Source organism: Bubalus kerabau, chromosome 13 (genome assembly GCF_029407905.1).
Source record: "Bubalus kerabau isolate K-KA32 ecotype Philippines breed swamp buffalo chromosome 13, PCC_UOA_SB_1v2, whole genome shotgun sequence".
Classification (NCBI taxonomy): Eukaryota; Metazoa; Chordata; class Mammalia; order Artiodactyla; family Bovidae; genus Bubalus; species Bubalus kerabau.
In genome coordinates, this window is record NC_073636.1 from 28,717,000 (window position 1) to 28,742,203 (window position 25,204).

The window sequence follows — 25,204 nt, forward strand, 5'->3', positions numbered from 1 at the left end:
AAATGGTTTACTACTTACAGCAGATCACACTATCTGTCCTTTGAACTATAGTCCCTATGAACTTAAGTATTAGAGAAAATTGAATGATGGCTTTGGTTTTGCCTCTTTTTAGGAAAAGAAGGTGGGATTCACTGAAAACTCACTTTTCCTTCTGCTGTGTAATGTACCCCCTGGGGCATTCAAGGAAGTCCAGGATAAACTTAGGCTTAAACTTAGGTACAAGGGGACCTCCTCTGGGCAAGGCTGTTCTGGTCCCTGCTAATCCAGCTCAAGTTCCCACCTCTGCTCTTATTGGGAAAGCTCCTTCCATACGCACAGTGTCTGGGGGATTCTCTGACCAGCTCCTGGTGCCCCACTATGCAGACAGTGGGATATAATGTGTTTCTTGGCTCCTGGGGTCCTTCTGCTGCCGGCTCACTTTTTAATTCTGCTTCACTTACAGAAGAGCCTACCTCATCAGTTCAGTCCTGACTCTAGTTCACCAGTTACCTGGGCCAGTGTGGGGCCAAATTTTTACAAAGGTAGGGGTCTGGCCCATGGAGGGAAATGGGGAGACTCACCTCGTGGAATGCACATAGTGGGGACTCCGGACGCGGAGGTCGGGTGTGGATGGCATGCTGCACTGCGAGTTCCAATGTGGGAGGCTGCGGATGGGGCTGGTCTGCAGGGAGTTGCTCCCGCCTCCCGCTTCGGCACAGCTCCCCGTGCTGGGGAAGCGCTTGTGGCTGCTGCAAACCAGAGGCCACGCTGGTCACTGCCTGCCAGGGCTGCCCCTTCTCTGAGGTTGCTGACTGTGGCCTCAGGACATCCCTCTAGGGGTGGGGGAAGTTTGCCCAGGACTCCCCCAGAAGTGGTGGGCATCCTTATCCCTTATCCTTCATGCCTTAGGGCAGTGTGAGATGAAGCCCCTGTTCTGTGAAGCCCCTGCCCTCAACCACAGTTTCTGTTTTCCATAAGACAAATATTTACCTGTCCGGGCACCCACTGGGAGTTTTACGGGGCATAATGAAGGGAAATGAGAAAAACAGAGAGGCAGACAAAAACCTCCCTCTCCCATATCAGCTGAATAATGAACTGGAAATACACAGCTAAGATTACAGCTGTTTGGCTTTGGAATTCTGTTGGATGATGGTTTAGGGTTCTCAGCCACTTTGGGATTCTTATGAGTGGACTCTCATTGGCCATTTCAGAATACTTCTGCCTATGATTTCCTAATTAATTCTCATGGAATTTAAGGACATTCAAGCAAGCTGCTGCCAACGTGGATTGTGAGCCAAAAACCCCAAATTTCCCTACGAATGACAAATCTGCACCTCTGGCAGGTCGGCAGCAGAGGGCGCTGTGGCACAGCCCTGCTAGAAGGCAGCCCAGGGGAGGCGCATGCAGGGTGCGGGGGACCTGAGACTTGCAGATGCTACTTAGCCCTTGGATTCTGTCCAAGTGTGGACAGTGACCTCGTGTGGCCTTCCCGGCCCAGCTCACCTGGAGTGACTGTGCGAGGAACGTTTCTTGACCTTCTCGTAAGGCTCATCTAGCGAGGACTCGCTCCACATTTTGGGCTTTATGGGCGACTTGTCATAGTCATTGCGGTGATAGTGCATCTGCCTGAGTCCCTCCAGGGACTGGGGAGGAGGTGGCCGGTTGTGCGATGGTGGCCGAGGAGGGAGCCCCTTGTGAGGGGACTGTAAGGGGGACAGTGTGCTGGTGACCTGAGAGTCTTCTGCACCAAGACGGAAAAAAGAGTGGAAGTGAGCAAGGGTCATCCTTCCCCCTTACCCCTGCAGGCTCCGCCCACCCTAATTCCACCCCCGCCATCGGAGGTCAGTGGACAGGAGCTGTGGTTTCACTGTTTTACCCCTCAAATCAGTAAGTGCCCCTGGAAGGAGCTACCTGCGATGGGAGTGGGGGGCCCAAGTGATGCAGTTATGCCCCTTGGTAGGTCCAGGGTCTGGCATATGGGGAAGAAACTGATCACACGCAATGCTAAGGACAATCTATTCCTATTCCAAGTTCTCTTTACAGAGGAATCTCCCTCAAGTGTTCTGCTTTCCTCCCCGGAAGAGACTGGAGTCCACAGAGGTCAAAACCAGCACTGGATCTCTGATATTCAAAACATGGCACCCACTCCCCTGCAGTTCCAGGATTTCCTCCCACCCATGTAATGAATAAAAACATGACGATCTGATTGCATATAGCAGGACCAAGACAACTGGGCAAATACCCTGCCAGCCTCATCCCACATCAATGACAACGAGTATTATCCTTATAGTTATCATTATGACTAGGAGCAAGATCTTCCACGTTTTCTGTCTGAAACACCCCTTACCACCTGAAGTTTTCCTAAAGGGCAAACAAATAAATAACTACCACTTAATACAATGGATTGGCCAAAAAAGATTAAAAAAAAAAAAAGTCAAAAAGATCTTACTGAAAAACCTGGATGACCTTTTTGGCTAATCCCATATTTCCATATCATTAATTCCCTGACATCCCCAGGTTGGGCTTAAATTCATGGGAACATTCTCTAATATGGTTCTGTGTTTGGAATTCCTTCTTCCCTGATGTGTGGTGGTGGTGGTGATGGGGGTGGCGGCGATGGTGGGCTGGGGTTGGGGGGTGGTAGGTGTGTGAGCGTTTCTAGTTTTGTAAGAATTTCCCAAGAAACTATCCTGAGAATCACTAGGTTTTTGGAGGTCAATGAGAAAGAAGAAGACAGTTTTCTAGGTGACCAGGAATCTAAAGGGACATCTTTCTTTCACTTTCACCATTTCTCAGGAAGGTACAGAGACTTGTTTTTTTCTGGCTGCCTGTAGGCTCTCCTAGCAGGTTTCAATCTTTCTGACCCAAACCAATGTCCATTTCTTTCCTCCAGAAATTACACTCAAAAGGAAACTATACATGGTGTTTAAATCATCTGTTCAGGTAAAAATGTGGTTTTGGCAACTAAAAAAGTCAAACACCATCCACTCACTTGGATAGCATCACCAACTCAATGGACATGAGTTTGAGCAAACTCCAGGAGACAGGAAAGGACAGGGAAGCCTGGCGTGCTGCAGTGCATGGAGTCACAAGGAGCTGGACATGACCAAACAACTCAAACCACTCAGCACCACCTTAAATCTTACCTCCAGGCCCCAAGACATAATGAAATTCCAATAGGCATGTGTTTCTGTAGTGCCCACCCACTCTCAGCCAAATAGGTGACCACTGAGCAGTGAAAGAAATACAGGGAACCCGGTGCTATCTTTATCCGGCTCCTGGCTTTCCATTGAGCTGTTTCAGACTACATATAGCTTAATCCCAGGCTGTCCCAGACTACACTCAGCTTAATCCCAGTTTAATCTATGCTCTGAGTTCTCAAGCAGGAAACAGACAACATACCATCTTCAAGAACAAGGGCATCTGACAGGGAACTGTCTTCACTGGCAATATTTCCGTCTGGGAAAACAAAAAAGCATAAATGTATGAGTTAAACACATCCCTTAGACAAAGCTCTATCTGTGAATATCGTTGAGTTTCCCACCATCCCATTTCTTTCTAATCAGAAAGAACCCATGAAACAATCAAAATGCTCTTAGGCACTTCTTTTGACAGTCTCTGTGGTAGGTCATGACTCACCCCCCATCCCTGACACTGCAATGTGCCCGTTCTTTGTTTCACTGGCGACAGCAATACTGAGCAGCTTAATATCCAGCATAAAGGCTGCCTGGCCACATCATTGCCCCGGCCCATCTCAGGGCGCGTTCCAACTCAACCCAAGGAAGTGACCTGCTATTTATTCTACACACGCGAAACTAGGGTGAGGAGCTTGGTTTGGCTCATATGACAGTAAATGACTTCTCAATAAACTTCTTAAGCCATTAGCAGACAAAACAAGCTTCTAAGTACAGCTTCTCTCTCCGAAGCTTATTTTCAGAGACACCATTCAATTAACCATGAGAACACACCCAGAGGGAGACAGAAAGATAATCCCCTTCCTTTAGCAGCTAGGGAAACTGAGGGATATCTAGGGAGGGATGGCTTGTCCAGGGCTGTGCTGCTCTCCTGGCTAAGTCAGCAAAAGATCCCAGGTCTTTAGATCCCAAGCTTAGCCTTTTATCTCTTAAATAACAAACCAGGCTAAGGCATGGAAGAAGAAACTGGAATTACTCTAATTCAAGTGGGCTCTTATGATCAAACATATTTCAAGGAGGCAGAAAAATGGAGAAGGTATATTCTTAAGCAGATAAACACATGGCTAACAGCTTGGATGGGACCATTCACCAGCTGGTCAGAGAGTGAATTACAGACGGACTCTGCTGGCTGCCCTCACAGAATGGCCCTCGCTGAGCAGGCAGGGGAACCATGCTCTTCTGTGGTCGACCAGCAAGACGTCTGTCCCTCAGCTGTCCCTCCCAGACTCCGTCAGCCTTGCTGATGTTTCTGCAGAGTTGGGGACCCCCCCAGGTCCCTTCAAGGGTGCAGAAGAAGTCCCAAAAGGCAGAGAAGACAGAGGAAGGCAGGCTGACTGCAGCTCTTTTAGGGAAAATGACAACATCTTCGCCAAGGACAACAGGGCAAGAGGCAGAAGGACAGTTATTTCAAATTTCCTAGAGCAAAAAAACTGTTTTATGATCTTTCTCTCTTTGAACTAAGAATTCTCTTTATTTGTATTGCTTGATGAACTATGAACTGCTAGGAGACACAGCCTTGACTAGCATCTTGGAGTCGCCAGTCTGTTATCCCCTCCCCAGGATGCCCCAAGTTTTACGCTACAGCAATATATATAGAGAGCAGTGGTAAAACATACATAATGGAAAGTTTACTGTTTTAGCCGTACAGTTCAGTGAATTTAAGAACATCCACACTCTGGTGCAGCCATCACCACCATCTAGCCCCAGAACTTGTCATCTTCCCCAAACTAAAGCTCTGTCCCCATAAAGCAGTAACTCCCCTGTCCACCTCCCCCAACCCCTCGTAACCTCTCTTCTACTTTCTGTCTTCCTGGAGCAAAAGTATGATAAATATGTATAAACTATGAAAGGATACTTGATGATATATCTTAAAGAAATTGATAAGGAAGGACCTACTATATTCAGGGAACTATATTAAATTATCCTGTAATAACCTGTAATGGATAAGAATCTGAAAAAGAATAGATGTATATATCTAGTCTTTTGTGAATCACTTTGCTGTACACCTGAAAGGAATGCAGTGTTATACAACACAACTATACTCCCATTAAAATAAAAAGAGTTTGCTGACTTAAAAAAAAAAAAAAAGGATCATGATAGCTGGGAGAGACTTGAGAGTTGGTGATGAATTCTGGGTTCTTCCCTTCTAGTGTTCACCAAATATAGTCTTCCCAGCTCCTAACCCCTCCTGGACCAGGGTTTTGGGCTCTAGACCATCACAGTGGGGAGGCCCAGACCTCTCCAGCCTCAGCAGTGTGACAGAAGCCTATGGAGACAAAAGAGGGCTGCGTGGGTGCTGGCCTCGGGGTAGCCCAGCCTCCCGCCTTTCCCTCCAGACCTGGGTAGGGTGACCAGGTCCCTGAGGATGTCGGAGCCTAGGCTGGCTCAGGACTCAGCTCCCAGGAGACTGAGAGCAGTGCACTCCCAAGAGGCCATAAAGAGTAATAATACTCCTTTGATTTGTATAATCCCTTTTATCTCTGGTTCTGAGTGCATCTTATTGATCTCACTGGTACCAGGTCTTTCTAGCTTCATCTTATGGATGGAAATATTAACACACAGGGGTACTTCAGCAGCTTGCTAGGTTACTCAGGGGTCTGGGCTTTGGGTCCACCTCTGGACAAGGACACCCATCCCCTGAGGCCAATGGGGGAAGGGAAGAGACACCCACAGTGGGGAGTGGTCTTAGCACTGACCGTCGATGATCAGCGAGGCCCTCTGGGTGGGTTTCTTCCCAGATTTGACGCGGTTCTCGTTGATGGCGCTTTCAATCTCCTGCAGCTTCTTCAGTGCGTTCAGATAAGAGGTTTTCCTCTGCTTCTTCAGTTTTTTGCTGACATTGGGGTCACTGGCCAGGCGGCGGGCGGCCTCTGTAATCTGGGACTGAATGGCAAACTCCCGCTCCAGGCGCTCCAACTCGGCTTCCTGTAGGAGGGGGAGCCGAGGCCGCATTTAGGCGGATGCTGAACAGGTGATGCCCATCCTCCCACCCCTGCCCTGCCGCGCGAGACATGCGCACTAGGGAACCAGAGGCCTCAGCGCCCACGCCAGCTGGGCCCGGCCCCTCAGCGCCTGCTCCTCCCGTCCCTGGCAGCCAGGGACCTTGACACGCCTGCTTTTGAGACTCTAGGCCTCTGATCCATCCTGGGGACAACCATCAGCCCTGAGACTGGCACTGTCACTGAGAAGCAGGGAGTTTTCAGGCCTGGGGGCCGCTAGGGTTCATTTCCAAGGTCTCCAGCAACGTTCTGGAAGACCCAGCGTGGAGGCGATCCAGGGCCCACTGGGTTGGCGTCTGCTTTCCATTAGGGGCATGGTCTCTCTGTGCTCTTCTGTGGGTTTGCTAGCAGGGGACTCACAGGGACATCCCCACCCCCACCACCCCCAGCTGCAGCACATGCCCTCTGTCTCTCCTATTTTGAGTCCTTCATGCTGGGCCTCATCCCTACTTAATCATGCCTCCTTCAGATGTTTTCTGTGAGCTCTGCTGTCCACACACACCTGCTCTGCACACAACTTCTGCTGAATGACCAGGGACCCCCCCGGTGAGTCTGGCTGATGGGTGGTGGAGCGGGCCCCTGCTCCTTGGATCGTCCTGGGCACCCCTTCCTTTCCCGTGTGCCTCCCTCCCTTCCTCCTCTACTCCTGACTTTGGCTGAAAGGAGTAGGGGGATGAATTTTCCCTCAAACAGGGTTTTGAACCCAGGAGAAATGCAACTGTGGCCGCCAGCAGGTGCCTGGTGGGCCCAGAGGATGAAGGGTCCCCTCAGATTAACTGTTGGCTTCTCTGCAGCTCAGCTGGTCCCTTCTGCAGACACCACCCAGACCATCAAGACCAGGGGAGCCCAAGCCTGCATTGTAGCTCCGGAGGATCCACAGCCTGGCTAAAACCTGAAAGGAATGGATCTAACCACGGAAGAGCAGATTACCGAGCTCGCTGGAGTCAGCACTTCCTAGTAAATGGCCAAATACTCCACCCTCACTTGTGGGCACCGTGTGCCAGGCAGGGTGCCTTCATCAGGCACAAAACTCTGAGCTGGACTTCACTTCCTGTGGAGCCCTAAAGGGACAGGCCCAGGGGGAGACTGAAAGGAACAAGGGGCTAATAAAAGTCCCCGGGTCCTTCAAACACCCACTGCATTTCTTCATCCCTGGAGAAGAGTAACCATAACAAGGTAGACTCTTGCCCGGACCCTCGAGACAAAAAAGTCACCAAGGACACAGCCTGGTCTGCGAGAGTGACCTCAGCTCGCAGCTGCTCCTGGGAAGGCAGAACAGCCCTGGCCCAAGACCCTGACTGCGATTTTGTGGGAGCCCAGGACACACTCTTACTACTTAAACCAAGCCAAGGACAAGGCTGGCGGCTCATCCGCACAGATGGCTGCCTGCGTGTGAACAGGGAGGTCAAGGGCATTCCCAGGAGAAAGGGGCATCTGCTGCTGACATCTGCAGGAGACAAGGATTCTTCGGGAGCCGAGTCATCTTTTAATGGGAAGTGTGACAGGCTCTGTGAGAAGGCGTGATGGGAACGTGGGAAGAACAACAGGGCATGGGCAGGGTGGGGTGCTCACTCAAGTGGGGTCTCCCCTGGAAGGTTCAGTGCAGGTGTCTGACTAGTACAAGAGGAGTGGAAGTCTCCAGGCAATTCTGATGACAGCCGGGTTTGAAAAATACTCCACCAGATGGTTCTCTAAATCGCACTGGCCTGCACCCCAGTTCTGATAAAGTCCCAGGCCCACCCACAGCCCAGCACCCCTCCTCTGACACCCCTCGTGGTTACTAAGCATCTAGCATTTGTCAGTACTGAATTAAATATTTTCTGTCCACTTGCTCACTTAATCCCAGCAACAGTCTGGAGAAATGAGGGTCATGACCTTCGTTCTACACAAGAGGAAAACTGCCTGCGGGTTTGGATGAAGGGTTCTGGCGCATCCACCAGTTCCTCCCAGTGCCTGGGGATGGGGGGCTGCTATTACAGATTTCAGGAGACTGGTCACCCCCTCAGTTGTCTCCAAGGCATATGTGTTTCCCCCTCAACTCAACCACTGCACGTGTTATGTGACAACATCAGGTTCTCTTTTTAAAAACACTAAGCCCGTACAGAATTCCCTTCTCCACTGGCTCTGATTCCTGCCCTTTGAAACCCTCTGTTCAATAGCATTGTAATGAGTAACTGTATTCGGAATAAATTTGGAAAGCCATTTCCTGGACGTGCCCCTGGGGCCTGAGGTGTGCCTGGCCTTGAATTTCTCTTGCTCTGAGACTGGATAACTTATTAACCAACTGGGTGCCCAAGGCTCACTGGAAAACACTCTGATGTTGGGAAAGATTGAGGGCATGAGGAAAGGCCAGTGACAGAGGATGAGATGGTTGGATGGCATTACTGACTCAATGGACATGAGTTTGATCAAGCTCTGGGAGACGATGAAGGACAGGGAAGCCTGGCATGCTGCAGTCCATGGGGTCACAAAGAGTCGGACACGACTTAGTGACTGAACAGCAACGAGGGCAGCCCGATGGTCTTTCCCCAGCAACAGTGCCCCTGCACCTGCTGACATGGCCTCGGCATTCTTCCTTTCTGATCGTTTTCTCTCACAGATCACACAGCACACTTGGCTCTCAGTGACAAAGAGCTGGGAGAAGTACACATGACTGTTATGGAATATCCTCCCGCTAACCTTGCTGCCTGCGACAGGCCTGCTGAGTCAGACACACAGCCTCTGCAGAAATCAAAGTGCTTTCAGGTTAACACAGGTAACCAATCCTACTACGGGCACGGAATACTGGCCAAACAGATAACTTAAGAAAAGACTACAGGAGGGCTACTCAGGAGGAAAAGAGGGTGTGGTGTTGGGTAGAATGAAACATCATTAGAGAAAACCCTGGCGCCCTCACAAATAGGCCAGGAAGGCAGGTGTCAGAGAATCTAGCCACAGAGAGAAGAAACATGCACCTCTCCTTTGGGCAAGATTTTCTGCTCATCCAGCTTGAAGGCCGTCCCGATTCTTCTTCGAACAATGGGTGGCTCCTCTCCTGGATCCAGGGGATACTCTATGGGCAGTTTGCCCGTCAGCTCCTGTAGAGGTGTGACATCATAGGAGGAGGGATCAGCAGAGCGTCCATGACTGGCTTCTCGGACATGGACACACGCACGCACACACACATACATGCATGCACATACACGGACACACACATGTGCACACACACGGACACACACGCATATATGCACGCACATACACGTGCACACACACATGCACACTGTTCAAAGTACAGATCCAATACATAGCTTTGAAACCATAACCTCACACAATATTAAGGTTAACAGGAGTTCCTACAGTGCAATTTCATTTCTACAAATGTATGAGAGCAGTCCTTCTTTTACAGAACAGAAGCACTTGGAAAAGTTTTTCCCAAAGTAAATTCCTATCAGGTAAGTAAAGTCACTGTTGGTTTTCATCATAAAAACCCGAATTTCTTTCACTTGTTAAGTTCATACACGTGTATGTGGTGTGTCTACTGAGTGCCCAGCGAGACTGCACAGCCAGTAAGAGCAGTGGCAACACGAGATCGCTGGTCTTTCTGGCTCTAAACTCTGGTTCTTTTCACTGCATCAACTATTCCCTCTCAAATATCAAAGTTTAAAATGAGTCTTTCAAATGAGCTTTCTTAGGAAGATTGGTATCTATTGGGCAAATCCCAGAAAAGGGCATTATTACATTATTTAAAACCTGAATATGAGTAATAATTATTCCACTCTGGCCGGATGCTCAAGGAACAGGCTGAGCTCAAAAGAAATTAAATGTGTACAGATATGAGTTTCAGTTGAAACTGAAATATAATCCATACTACTGACAAAGCTATTTAAAAAAATCTGGTGTATGTGCCTTTGAGGCTCTGGAAATCTAACTGTTGTGAGTAGAAGGACAGTGAATTTAGTGGACAGACCACCATGGGGACAATGGTCCCAGGAAAAGGCGAAGAGAGGTCTGTGGGATGATTCACGGTTAGGATTAGGCTCTCTATGAGTGGTTACCTTTGGGCTGAATAAAGATTACATTTGAGTCAGCAGCTAATCCACCTAGTGGAGCCCAGGAGTCTACTGCAAGGAGTCACTTCCAGGGACCAGAAAAGCCTGGGAAACCCACTGCCTGCCTCCGAGGCACAGGTGGCCCTTCCAGGCAGAACCGAGCCCTGGTCTCTAGTCTCAAACCAACATGGATGCTACATAAGGACTCAGTGCAGGCTCTTCTTGGGAACATCTGTCACTCACGCAGAAACTTCTGTGCCAGGCAGCCTCCTATGGGCAGGTGAGTCCTGATCATTAGATTCTAGGGGCAGACTGACCTTCCGACAGAAGGAGTGATCTGGCTTCTCTGCGCCACTGCTGTGTGCATTACTGGGGTGTGTGTCTGTACTTGATGGGTTGTGTGTGTGTGTGAGTGCATGTGTGGGTACACCTGGCATGTACAAGCACACCCACTCCCTGCGATCCCAGGCCTCTCCTCCTGGGTTCAGGCCATCAGGAAATGACCTCTTGGGCTTTTTATTCCCCAGTGTAAGCATTTCAGAGCACAATGGACAAAATGCTCTGCAGTTTTCTTCCCTGTTTTTTTTTTCCCCTCTTATTCTTTTTTACAATGTGGTTCAAATGTCTCTCAAGTAGTTATGTGTTTACTCGGCAACATTTTTATCTACTGCCCTGAAAGTCTGCCTATAAATAACATGACAGATAGAGGGTTTTATGCTGTTGGGACTTTCTTTTTGACTTTGTGACTTAAAAAAGAAGGGAAAAGTTGTTAAAATGGGCATTGATTTAAAACTCTAAAGAGTCTATGGTTTTCTAACATAAAATTGCAGATCAATTGCAGTCCAACATATAATAAATTTTTTTTAAATCTATGAAAAATTTAAAGGCTGTCTCTAAATTTCCTCTTCCATTGTAAGGTACTACAATGGAAGAGGAAATATTGAAAAGTTGTATTGATAATTACTGCAAATTGAGAATCTGTATTGTCCCAGCAAGAGTACCAAGCCTTCTGAGAATAATGAAATAAAACTTCAAAGAAGACAAAAAAAAAAGTCTGTGGTTTTAAAACAAAATATCTTTTTTAAAAAATGAGGCTACTGATTTTCCACCATCTGCTTGAAGGTATTTGAGTCCAGGCCTTGATTCTCCATATTTAATCTGATTTCACGTGTAACCAGAGCTGCTGGCGAAAGGGGAATTTAACACACCCTGGTGAGAGGCTCAATGGACCCGGTTCCCCTTCTATTCTTATGTCAGTTATACTCTGCCAAACACTCCCACTGCATCTCATTCGGGCTGCCCCATGCCCCAGATGACAAAAAGCTTCTCGCTACCCTGAGCTGAGGGGCATGGTGTGTGTGTGGGGGGGGGCACAGAAAGAGCAGGACTGTCAGGAGACAAGTTCTCCTGTCCCCTGAGTTCAGAGGAGGTGGGAGACTGTGACCGGCTTCTTGTGAAGTCATTTCTGCCACTCGAGCTCTATTTTCTGGTGTCCACATTACAAAAAGTAAGAGCTTTGTTTTCCTTATTTTGCTTTTATATTTAAGAGATGCCCGTAGACCTTTAACAGACATGCTAACCTTGCCCGGACATGTTTCACCAGTTTTATAGTGCTGGTTCCCTGCTGGGTTTAAGGATGCTGCCTTTATTAAAAGAAAAATAAGGCTTTACAAATTAACAACTGCAGATACCCACACCCATGTTGTCTCAGTCTTTCCAACGCATTCTTTATAAAGAGCTTGCTGATATTAACAGTATCACAGAGCACGTCCCCCAGCCGGGCCAACTGCTTTTCCCAAGATTTGCAAAGGATTTGCGCTAATGTGGGTCTGCTTTGAGCTGGCTCCGGTTTAAATCAATCCAGAGCATAATTAAGCCAAGTTGAACTGTAACGTAATCTCCTTCTGTGGCCCCTGCTTTCATTCTTCCCGGAGTAAGGCATTATGATTTGGGGGAGGGGAGTAACACTCTTCAAGTTAGTTTGGGAACACCTTTCCTCTTCCCTTTGGGAGTTTTTGACCAACAGAGCTCCTTGTACTGTTACATGCGGGACTATCTCTCCCCCAAGGGTTCCCACCCCATCGTATCTGTGTGCAAGCACGCTCACAGTAACGTGAATTGCATTAAAAGAAATCAAGCCTTCAAACATAACAAAGAACTGTGGAATAAGCAGAAGGTGGTGGAAAAAGACACACAAATAAATATAAATAGTGATCTGCTACAGCCCCTAAATCTCAATGAGACGCGAGATGTGTGTGTGTGTGTGTGTGTGTGTGTATGTATACCTGAGGAAGCATTGCTTTGCATAAATTAGAATATTTTTTAGATGATTAGGCTAAGATTTCATTTACAAACAGCTCATGCAACTCAATATCCAAAAAGTAAACAACCCAATCAAAAAATAGGCCAAAGACCTAAATAGACATTTCTACAAAGAAAACATACAGATGGCCAAAAAAGCACATGGAAAGATGCTCAACATCACTAATTATTAGGGAAATACAAACTGTAACTACAGTGAGGTATCACCTCACACCAGTCTCAATGGCCGTAACCGAAAAGTCTGCAAATAATGAATGCTGGAGAGGGTGTGCAGAAAAGGGAACCCTCCTACACTGTTGATGGGAATGTAAATTGGTGCAGCCACTGTGGAAAACAGTGTGGAGGTTCCTCAAAAAAGTAAAAATAGAGCTACCATATGATCCAGATATATGTCTAGGAGCAATCCAACTCCTGGGAATATGTCTGGAAAAAAACTTTTCTGAAACCAGAAAAACTTTTTTCGAAAGTATGCACACACCCCAGTGGTCACTGCAGTACTGTTTGTGGTAGCCAAGACGTGGAGGCAACCTGAATGTCCGCTGACAGATGAATGGATAAAGAAGATGTGGCACATATACAATGGAATAGTACTCAGCCATCAAAAAGAAGGAAATAATGCCATTTGCAGCAACATGGATGGACCTGGAGACTGTCATTCAAAGTGAAGTAAGTCAGACAGAGAAAGACAAATATCATATGACATCAAAAAATACATGTGAAATACAAAAAAAAATGATACAAATCAACTTATTTACAAAGCAGAAGCAGATTCACAGACTTAGAGAATGAATTTATGATTACCAGGGGGAGGTATAGATTAGGAGTTTGGGACTGACATGTAGACACTGATATATTTAAAATGGGTAACCCAAGACCTACTGTAAAAACAAACAAACAAAATAGAAAAAACTAAAGGAAAAAAAAGCATCATCTACCAAAAAAAAAAAAACAAACACTAAAAGACACACACCAGATCATGAGTTTTAAAGATATATCAGAGGAACTCCTGATTTCCTTGTTGGTCCCTAAAGGTGCTTCTCACTATGATCTCAACAAAAATAAATCTGAAATATACTCAAGAAAAACAAAAGCCAAAACACTGATAAACTCAGGCACAAAGTCTTAGGAAGATGGCAAACCATTCCATCCAACATGGTCCTGTCATATGAGGAAATGCTTTATAAACTATGAGGTACCGTGCAAATGTTGCTGTTTACCGTTGCTATCATGACTGTTATTACTACTTGTCATTTGGCCCCTGGGGGGAGGTTCTCACTGGGAATTCTGCCAAGACGTGCTTTCACTGCTGTCAGAGTGTTTCACTGTGGTCCAAGATGAGGGATGCTCATCCCAGGGGCTGGGTGTCATCAACAGAAGAGGTCCTGCTTCCCTCTTAGGCCCACTGTGATGCCCACCCTTGCCTTTTATAAACACACGAGCACAGATGAGCGCACAGGATGAACCGAGGGTACTCACTGCTTCTCGGAGGCAGAGTTTCTTCAGCTCCTCCAGCCGCTGGCGCAGCGTTTCCTCCAGAGCCTCCTGCCTGGATTTCAAGGCCGCCAGCATGTCTTTCTTGGCCGACTGAGAGCTATCCGATTCCTGAGAACCTGTCAATTAACAGCAGGGTTACCAGGCCAGTCGACGAAGGGATGCACATCTGGACCATGAAGGAACTGAACCAAAGCCTACGCTGTGGATGTGGGATTTACCCCTGGAATCAACAGAGTGTGAAATAAAACAGGTGCTTGGGGCTCCAAGCTTGAGGAACAACTTCTCAGCACTCTGGGTAATTTGCAACTGGTCAGAAAGACTGACAGGGAAATGTACATGCCTGAAAGAGAAGTTTCTCTTCCTTGATTATCCTAAGATATGTCATACATCCATTTTAATTTCACTAGCAAATTTTGATAAATATTTTGCACCAAGAAGGGGAAGTAAATTGAGCCAGTCATTTGTTTAATTTTTTTTGGCCATGCCACACAGCTTGAGGGATCTTAGTTCCCCCACTAGGGATTGAAATTGCACCCTTGATAACGAAAGCACAGAGTCCTAACCACTGGGCTGCCAGGGAATTCCTGAGCCAGTCATTTTAATACATAGTTTTAATTTCTTTCAATTTAAAGTGTTTATTTTTTTCTTAGTACAAAGATAATGCATGTTTATCATAAAAATCTGACAATGTAGACAAGTATAAAAATAATACATAAGCTAGTCACCCAGAGGTAACCACCAATAAGCATTTTCTTTTGGTCTTTTTAGCTAAGCACATATAGTTAAAAAATAAAATTAGATTTTTATTGTAGTTTTTGAATGCAAGACTGAATCATGAGCAAATTCCCTCCTAATAAAAGTTATCCCTATTTTTACATGCAGCATAGAAATATCTGCTTGCTGATTCAAATAGCAGCCTGCTAGATAGGAAACCATTGTGTAAGGCAAACTGTAAACCAAACAAAAGGAAAATAAGCTGAAATGCCAACTGGAGAGATTTACGTTAGATCAGAAGAATCGTTTCTGGGCTGCAATGTTTGGACTCTGAAATAGGTTTCCCACAGTGAAGCTATTATACCTTTTCTACCTGGACGGTTAGACAAGGCACCTTGACTCCCTGGGAGAGGAAACATTGCTTATTACTTTGCTTCTTGTGCCATGGAGAGCGAAATCTTAGAAATGGATGGGTGTGCCTTCAAGGGGCCCCTGTCATGAGATCAGCAACAGCATCAAACGACATCAAATACCTCGAGATTCATCTAGTGAAAGGTGGACAGATCCCCACAATGAAAAGTAGAATACTCTGATGAGAAAAACACAAGGCCTCAAACAAGATAGGGAAGTACTCTGGTCATGGATTGGAGGCTTGGTGTTGTAATGATGTCAGTTCTTCAGGAACTAAACCAGTGAATCACTGTAATCCCCATAAAAAATCCCAGCAGGATTTGTTGGAGGGAGGGGTGGGAACTGTATTTCCTTAGGAAGCATTTTGGGACGATTCAGTGAATGGATGACAGATTTGAGAATAATCCAAAAGGAATTCTCAAGAGTCAACTGTTCTGTTACTTCCAGTGGTTAAAGAAGGTGTCTCAGAATCAATACTAGAAAAAAAAGACTTCCATGCTTTTACACTAAAAACCCTGCGATGCTCCAATCAGTCCCATAAATATATGATTCTTCTTTCTTCTTTAGGCTCTGAGCAGGAGTCCCCATGTTCCCTCAATTACCAGGCACCTAGGTTCTTATAACCTTAATCCTCAAGAATTTTCAATGTTTAGGTACACTTTGACTCCATTTTAGGCTTCCCCTACCCCCTACTCCATTCTAACTTGAAACAGAGAATTTCCATCACTGCAGGAATGGACCATTTTTGTCTCCATACTGGCTAATACATATTAGCTTGAATAAACAAATACTGTTGTCAATCATATGCTTCAGTTCAGTTCAGTCACTCAGTCGTGTCCAACTCTTTGTGACCCCATGAATCGCAGCACGCTATAATTAAGTTGTATCTCATCTCGGTAAAGAAATCTAGTCCCTGTAAGTGGTTTCTTTATAGAATCAGCCTTCCAAGCTTTTAATCATTTTTGAAGCTCTTTCCTGGATTTCATCATGCTTCAGTTGCATGTTTCCAAATTCAACAGTAAATGCAAATGAAAACTTGACCCTCACAAAGCGTCTATGACCGCGTCTCGCTCAGATTCTAAATCCATATGGTGTGCTAATGTAACACATGGCTGGACACTACTGCACGCTCCGCTTTTTGAAATGCTTCAGGTTTTCTACCCCCATAAGTCAATTACCCCCAGTTTATTAGTCCTGAACTATATCCAGTCTATATCCATCTAACATAACACAGCTATTAAAAAACCATTTTGAATCTTAACTTCATTCTCTTAGCCATAGTCACCAACCACAGGTGAAGACACAGGAAAATTTAATGAGCTAAGCTCTATTTCATCATTGAAAGGATTAATAAGAATATAAAATAATACTGGAAGGAAGTCAGACTTTAGATTTAAAAAACAGACCTGGGGAAACTTGGGTCCAAGAAGATTAAAGGATTTCTAGCACAAATGAAACATTCATTGTTTTCCCTCTCACCTCTACCTAACCTCTCAATAGGAAATGATGATTTATGAAGTCTAATCTAAGAATGAATTATATTTAAAGGATGGGAAAAATCACAACATTAAACTCTGGGTGGTAAAGCACAGTGTTTCTGGATGATCTGACCTCTAGTTATGAGATTAGTTAAGCTTTGTTTTGAGCTCATTCAGTTCAGTTCAGTCGCTCAGTCGTGTCCGACTCTTTGCGACCCCATGAATTGCAGCACACCAGGCCTCCCTGTCCATCACCAACCCCTGGAGTTCACTCAAACTCACGTCCATCAAGTTGGTGATGCCATCCAGCCATCTCATCCTCTGTCATTCCCTCCTCCTCCTGTCCCCAATCCCTCCTAGCATCAGAGTCTTTTCCAATGAGTCAACTCTTCGCATGAGGTGGCCAAAGTACTGGAGTTTCAGCTTTAGCATCATTCCTTCCAAAGAAATCCCAGGGCTGATCTCCTTTAGAATGGACTGGTTGGATCTCCTTGCAGTCCAAGGGACTCTCAAGAGTCTTCTCCAACACCACAGTTCAAAGGCATCAATTATTCAGTGCTCAGCTTTCTCCACAGTCCAACTCTCACATCCATACATGACCACAGGAAAAACTATAGTCTTGACTAGACGGACCTTTGTTGGCAAAGTAATGTCTCTGCTTTTGAATGTGCTATCTAGGTTGGTCATAACTTTCCTTCCAAGGAGTAAGTGTCTTTTAATTTCATGGCTGCAATCACCATCTGCAGTGATTTTGGAGGCCAAAAAAATAAAGTCTGACACTGTTTCCCCATCTATTTCCCATGAAGTGATGGGACCAGATGCGATGATCTTAGTTTTGAATGTTGAGCTTTAAGCCAACATTTTCACTCTCCTCTTTCACTTTCATCAAGAGGCTTTTTAGTTCCTCTTCACTTTCTGCCATAAGGGTGGTGTCATCTGCATATCTAAGGTTATTGAGATTTCTCCTGGCAATCTTGATTCCAGCTTGTGCTTCATCCAGCCCAGCCTTTCTCATGATGTACTCTGCATATAAGTTACATAAGCAGGGTGACAATATACAGCCTTGACGTTCTCCTTTTCCTATTTGGAACCAGTCTGTTGTTCCATGTCCAGTTCTTACTGTTGCTTCTTGACCTGCATACAGGTTTCTCAAGAGGCAGGTCAGGTGGTCTGGTATTCCCATCTCTTGAAGAATTTTCCACAGTTTATTGTGATCCACACAGTCAAAGGCTTTAGTATAGTCAATAAAGCAGAAATAGATGTTTTCTGGAACTCTCTTGCTTTTTCGATGATCCAGTGGATGTTGGCAATTTGAGCTCATTAGCACTACCTAAATTATTATTATTTACAAAAATTAGCCTAAATAATTCCTAAAATGTGAACATCAACATTTTAGAAATCAGTGAACTAAAGTGGACAGGAATCAGCAAATTTAATTCAGATGACCAATATATTTACTACTGTGGCCAAAAATCTCTTAGAAGAAATGTGATAGCCCTCATAGTCAACAGAAGAGTTGAGAATGCAGTACTTGGGTGCTATCTCAAAAATGATCTTGGTTTGCTTCCAAGGCAAACCATTCAACATCACAGTAATCCAACTCTATGCCCCAACCACTAATGCCAAAAAGCTGTATTTGAATGGTTCTATGAAGATTTACAGTACCTTTTAGAACTAACACCAAAAAAAGATGTCCTTCTCATCACAGGCAATTGGAATGCAAAAGTAGGAAGTCAAGAGATACCTGGAGTAATAAGCAAGTTTGTCCTTGGAATACAAAATGAAGCAGGGCAAAGGCTAAAGGAGTTTTGCCAGAGCACACACTGGTCATAGCAAACACCCTCTTCCAACAACACAAGAGATGACTACCCAAGGACATCACCAGATGGGCAATGCTGAAATTAGACTGATCATATTCTTTGCAGCTGAAGATAGAGAAGCTCTATACAGTCAGCAAAAACAAGACTGGGAGCTGACTGTGGTTGAGATCATCAGCTCCTTATTGCAAAATTCAGGCTTAAATTGAAGAAAGTAGGGAAAAACCACTAGGCCATTCAGGTATGACCTAAATCAAATCCCTGATGTCTATTCAGTGGAAGTGACAAGTAGATTCAAGGGATTAAATCTAGTAGATGGAGTGTCTGAAGAACAGGAAGCTGTGACCAAAACATCTCAAAGAAAAAGAAATGTAAGAAGGCAACGTGGTTGTCTGAGGAGGGCTTACAAATGACTGAGAAAAGAAGAGAAGCGAAAGGCAATGGAGAAAGGGAAAGATTTACCTAGTTCCAGAGAATAGCAAGGAGAGATAAGAAAGCTTTCCTCAGAGAACAATGCAAAGAAATAGAGGGAAAAAGTAGAATGGGAACGACTAGAGATCTCTTCAAGAAAATCAGAGATACCAAGGGAACATTTCATGGAAAAATGTGCACAATAAAGGACAAAAATGGTGAGGACCTAACAGAAGCAGAAGAGATTAAGAAGAGGTGGCAAGAATACACAGAACTATACAAAACAGTTCTTAATGACCCAGATAACCATGATGGTGTCATCACTGTCTACAGCCAGACATCCTGGAGTGTAAAGTCAAGTGGGCCTTAGGAAGCATCACTACGAACAAAGCTAGTGGAGGCGATGGAATTCCAGTTGAGCTATTTAACATCCTAAAAGTTTATGCTGTTAGTAAAGTGCTGTACTCAATATACCAGCAAATTTGAAAAACTCAGCAGTGGCCACAGGACTGGAAAGGTCAGTTTTCATTCCAATCCCAAAGAAAGGCAATGCCAAAGGATGTTCAGACTACCATACAGTTGCACTCATTTCACATGCTAGCAAGGTAATGCTCAAAATCCTTCAAGCTAGGCTTCAGCAGTACATGAACTGAGAACTTCCAGATGGACAAGCTGGATTTAGAAAAGGCAGAGGAACCAGAAACCAAATAACCAACATTCGTTGGATCACAGAAAAAGCAAGGGAATTCCAGAAAAATATCCACTTCTGCTTCATTGACTACACTAAAGCCTTTGACTGTATGGATCACAACAAACTGTGGAAAATCCTTCAGGAAATGGGAATACTAAGGCAATGGCACCCCACTCCAGTACTCTTGCCTGGAAAGTCCCATGGACGGAGGAGCCTGGTGGGCTGCAGTCCATGGGGTCGCGAAGAGCCGGACACAACTGAGCAACTTCACTTTCATGCATTGGAGAAGAAAATGGCAACCCACTCCAGTGTTCTTGCCTGGAGAATTCCAGGAACGGGGGAACCTGGTGGGCTGCCGTCTCTGGGGTCCCACAGAGTCGGACACGACTGAAGTGACACGGCAGCAGCAGCAGCAGCAGCAGACCACCTTATCTGCTCCCTGAGAAAGCTGTGTGCAGGTCAAGAAGCAACAGTTAGAACCGGACATGGAACAACGGACTGGTTTCAAATTGGGAAGAAAGTACATCCAGGCTCTATATTGTCACCTTGCTTATTTAACTTTTATGCAGAGTGCATCATGTGAAATGTAAGGCTGGATGAATCACAGGGTGGAATCAAGATTGATGGGAAAAATATCAACAACCTCAAATATGCAGATGATACCACTCTAGTGGCGGAAAGCAAAGAGAAACTAAAGAGCCTCTTGATGAGGGTGAAAGAGGAGAGAAAAAGCTACCTTAAAACTCAATATTCAGAAAACTAAGATGATGGCATCTGGTACCATCACTTCATGGAAAATAGATAAGGAAAAAGTGGAAACTGTGGCAGATTTTATTTTCCTAGACTCCAAAATCACCACGGACAGTAACTGCAGTCACAAAATTAAAAGGCACTTGCTCCTTGGAAGAAAAGCTATGACAAACCTAGACCATGTATTCAAAAGCAGAGACACCATTTTGCTGACAAATGTCCATCTAGTCAAAGCTATGGTTTTTCCAGTAGTCATGTATGGATGTGAGAGTTGGACCATAAAGAAAGCTGAGTGTCAAAGAATTAATGCTTTTGAACTGTGGTGCTTGAGAAGACTCTTGAGAGTTCCTTGGACAGTAAGGAAATCAAATAAGTCAATCTTAAAGGAAATCAACCATGAATATTCATTGGAAGGACTGATGCTAAAGCTGAAGCTCTAATACTTTGGCCATGTGATACAAAGAGCTGACTCATTGGAAAAGACCCTGATGCTGGGAAAGATTGAGGGCAGGAGGAGAAGGGGGCAACAGAGGATGAGATAGTTGGATGGCATCACTGACTCAATGGATATGAGTTTGAGTAAACTGGGAGATAGTGACAGGGAAGCCTGGCGTGCTGCAGTCCATGGGGTCACATAGTCGGACATGATTTAGCAACTGAACAACAACCTAATAATTAGCCTAAATACCAAGCTCATATAAGATACAGTGGTGGTTCAAGAGCTGTCTCCATATTGGGCACCACTAACACTTGGCTGGCACTGTTTCAACCTTTAATTTTGAAGTTGCTTCAGTAGGAATATGGTGCCAGGCACCAAGTTAAATCTTAACAAAGTAAATGAGCTGGCTGGCCTAGACATGCAGAGTGTTATTATCATGGTAACTGGATGGTGAGGAGAGGGTAAAATGATCTGGTCTGTATTCTAAACCATGCACTAAATGAGTGACCTTGGGCAAGTGACCTGCCCTCCTCAATCTGCTGAAAAGACTAATGAGAGAACTTCCCTGGTGATCCAGTGGTTAAGACTCTGCACTCCCAAAGCAGGAGGCCTGAGTTTGATCCCTGGTTGGAGAACTAAGATTCCTCATGGCATGTGTGCTGTGTCTGACTCTTTGCGACCCTATGGACTGTAGCCTGCCAGGCTCCTCTGTCCATGGGATTTCCCAGGCAAGTATACTGGAGTGCATTGCCATTTCCTTCTCCAGGGGATCTTCCCTCCACATGCCATGTGGTGTGGTCAATAAATAAATGAAAGGATGTCTATAAAATAAAGACTAATGAGATCACACACTTTCAGCATTTAGCTTGTATCTAGGGTAGACTTGAGTGAGTGCTCATACTCACATGGGTACACACTGGGTAGAATCAGAAAGAGAGATATGATTGAAATGACTTTCTCGCCCCTGCTCCAGGAGGCCATTTGCCAAGGAAAAGAAGCTCTCTGTGCCGCCACTGGGGCTCCAAAGCTCATCTTTAGAAGAAGCGAAAGTGGTCTGGACACTTCAAATTCTGTTTCTTGAGCCCCTGGGTTCGTAGTTATGCTTCTTAGGGTGGATGAGGGTGGGATGGGGGTCAAGGAAGTTTGGCAGGTCCTGGGCTCCCTACTCCACCATTCTCTAGCTAAGGCAGCTCTGCACTGGGGTTCTTGTCACACAACACATTTGAAAAAGAGGTTCCCAGTGCCTCTCTTTCTGAAAAGGAAATGCACCATCTGGGCAAGCGTGCTGAGTTCTTACAGCTGCTCATTCCTGGAGCTTATGGGATCTGAGTCTATGGGGCTCTTATCTGCAACCAGGCAAATATGGCAACCATGGGGGGAGGCGGCCGAGTGCCCAGTGACAAGGGTGCACCAGTAACGCACCAAAGAAAGGAACTCAAGGGCATCAGAAGGAGCCCCAAGTGCTCTATGATGTGATGTTGTTACCCTTCAGACATCCCTGCAAGGCAGGTGTGGCATCTAAAAGGTAGAATAGCCAGACAGCTAGAAACTGGGAGGCAGACATTCACTCTTCATCCTCTCAAGTGACAGAACAGAATGAATCCAGGGGAGAAACACAATCAGAAGAGCCTCAGAGGCTCAGGGCAATGAGCGTCTTACCAACTAAAAGCACATCTGGAAGGATTCTAAGCACAGAAATAATTTTCAACCAGCACCTACACATGGCGAATGGTATAAAAGTTCTCGGTTACTACAATTTATCCATTTCCAGGTATGTGAACACACACATGCCTTTTCACAGGCAACACAACTCCAAGGTTATACGTTCAAACCCTTAGAAATGAACAAGATGGGAATCTGCTATTTTTGAGAGCAGCTGTTAAGGATAAAAGACATCTGGATTTCCAACATAGTTCAGTTCAGTTACTCAGTCGTGTCTGACTCTTTGCGAGCCCATGGACTGCAGCCCGCCAGGCCTCCCTGTCCATCACCAACTCCTGGCATTTACTCAAACTCATGTCCATTGAGTTGGTGATGCCATCCAACCATCTCATCCTCTGTCGTTCCCTTCTCCTCCCACCTTCAATCTTTCCCAGCATCAGGGTCTTTTCAAATGAGTCAGTTCTTCGCATCAGGTGGCCAAAGTATTGGAGTTTCAGCTTCAGCATCAGTCCTTCCAATGAATATTCAGGACTGATCTCCTTTAGGATGGACTGGTTGGATCTCCTTGCAGTCCAAGGGACTCTCAAGAGTCTTCTCCAACACCACAGTTCAAAAGCATCAATTCTCAATGCTCAGCTTTCTTTATAGTCCAACTCTCACATCCATACATGACTACTGGAAAAACCATAGCTTTGACTAGATGGACCTTTGTTGGCAAAGTAATGTCTCTGCTTTTGAATATGCTAAGTTCGTCATAACTTTTCTTCCAAGGAGCAAGCGTCTTTAAATTTCATGGCTGCAGTCACCATCTGCAGTGATTTTGGAGCCCAAGAAAATAAAGTCAGCCACTGTTTCCCCTGTTTCTCCATCTATGTGCCATGGAGTGATGGGACTGGATGCCATGACTTTAGCTTTCTGAATGTTGAGTTTTAAGCCAACTTTTTCACTCTCCTCTTTCACTTTCATCAAGAAGCTCTTTAGTTCTTCTTCACTTTCTGCCATAATGGTGGTGTCATCTACATATCTGAGGTTATTGATATTTCTCCCGGCAATCTTGATTCCAGCTTGTGCTTCTTCCAGCCCAGCGTTTCTCATGATGTACTCTGCATGGAGTTAAATAAGCAGGGTGACAATATACAGTCTTGACGTACTCCTTTTCCTATTTGGAACCAGTCTGTTGTTCCATGTCCAGTTCTAACTGCTGCTTCCTGACCTGCATACAGATTTCTCAAGAGGCAGATCAGGTGGTCTGGTATTCCCATCTCTTTCAGAATTTTCCACAGTTTGTTGTGATCCACACAGTCAAAGGCTTTGGCGTAGTCAAAGAAGCAGAAGTAGATGCTTTTCTGGAACTCTCTTGATTTTTCAATGATCCAATGAATGTTGGCAATTTAATTTCTGGTTCCTCTGCCTTTTCTAATCCAACTTGAACATCTGGAAGTTCATGGTTCATGTACTGTTGAAGCCTGGCTTGGAGTATTTTGAGCATTACTTTACTAGCGTGTGAGATGAGTGCAATTGTGCGGTAGTTTGAGCATTCTTTGGCATTGCCTTTCTTTGGGATTGGAATGAAAACTGACCTTTTCCAGTCCTGTGGTCACTGCTGAGTTTTCCAAATTTGCTGGCATATTGAGTGCAGCATTTTCACAGCATCATCTTTTAGGATTTGAAAGAGCTCAACTGGAATTCCATCACCTCCACTAGCTTTCTTCGTAGTGATGCTTCCTAAGGCCCACTTGACTTCACATTCCAGGATGTCTGGCTCTAAGTGAGTGACCACACCATCGTGGTTATCTGGGTCATTAAGATTTTTTTGTGCAGTTCTTCTGTGTATTCTTGCCACCTCTTCTTAATATCTTCTGCTTCTGTTAGGTCCATACCATTTCTGCCCTTTATTGTGCCCATCTTTGCATGAAATGTTCTCTTGGTATCTCTAATTTTTTCGAAGAGATCTCTAGTTTTTCCCATTCTATTGTTTCCCTCTATTTCTTTGCATTGATCACTGAGGAAGGCTTTCTTATCTCTCCTTGCTATTCTTTGGAACTCTGCATTCAAATGGGCATATCTTTCCTTTTTTCCTTTGCCTTTCACTTTTCTTCTTTTCACTGCTATTTGTAAGGCCTCCTCAGACAACCACTTTGCCTTTTTGCATTTCTTTTTCTTGGGGATGGTCTTGTTTCTTGCCTCCTGTACCGTGTCATGAATCTCCATCCATAGTTCTTCAGGCACTTTATCAGATTTAATCCCTTGAATCTATTTTTCACTTCTGTTGTATAATCATAAGGGATTTGGTTTAGGTCATACCTAAATTGTCTAGTGGTTTTCCCTACTTTCTTTACTTGAAGTCTGAATTTGACAGTAAGGAGTTCATGATCTGAGCCACAGTAAGTTCCCAGTCTTGTTTTTGCTGACTGTCTAGAGCTTCTTCATCTTTGGCTGCAAAGAATATAATCAATCTGATTTTGGTATTGACCATGTAGTGATGTCCATGTATAGAGTCATTTCTTGTGTTTTTGGAAGAGGGTGTTTGCTATGACCAATGTGTTCTCTTGGCAAAACTCTATTAGTCTTTGCCCTGCCTCATTCTGTATTCCAAGGCCAAATTTGCCTGTTACTCCATGTTTTTCTTGACTTCCTACTTTTGCATTCCAGTCCCCTATAATGAAAAGGACATCTTTTGGGTGTTAGTTCTAGGTCTTGTAGGTCTTCGTGGTGTCAGATCTCGAGTTGTAAGAACTTCCCATGTGGCTCAGTGTTGAACCAACGCAGGAGATGCGGGTTTGATCCCTGGGTTGGGAATACTCCCCTGGAGTAG

At 45.2% G+C, this 25,204-nt stretch overlaps 1 protein-coding gene across 3 annotated transcripts in view; it reads right to left on the bottom strand.

The window, feature by feature from the left end:
• FRMD4A (FERM domain containing 4A) overlaps positions 1–25,204 on the bottom strand; it is a 323,302-nt gene that overhangs the window by 18,417 nt on the left and 279,681 nt on the right. For all 3 annotated transcript variants that reach the window (XM_055543859.1, XM_055543862.1, XM_055543861.1), the window contains exons 15-20: positions 13,999–14,132; positions 9,127–9,249; positions 5,870–6,098; positions 3,382–3,438; positions 1,483–1,720; positions 561–728 (exon numbers count right to left, since the gene is read on the bottom strand). In XM_055543859.1, coding sequence (XP_055399834.1) covers positions 561–728; positions 1,483–1,720; positions 3,382–3,438; positions 5,870–6,098; positions 9,127–9,249; positions 13,999–14,132 — 949 coding nt within the window. The remainder of the gene's footprint in view (positions 1–560; positions 729–1,482; positions 1,721–3,381; positions 3,439–5,869; positions 6,099–9,126; positions 9,250–13,998; positions 14,133–25,204) is intronic.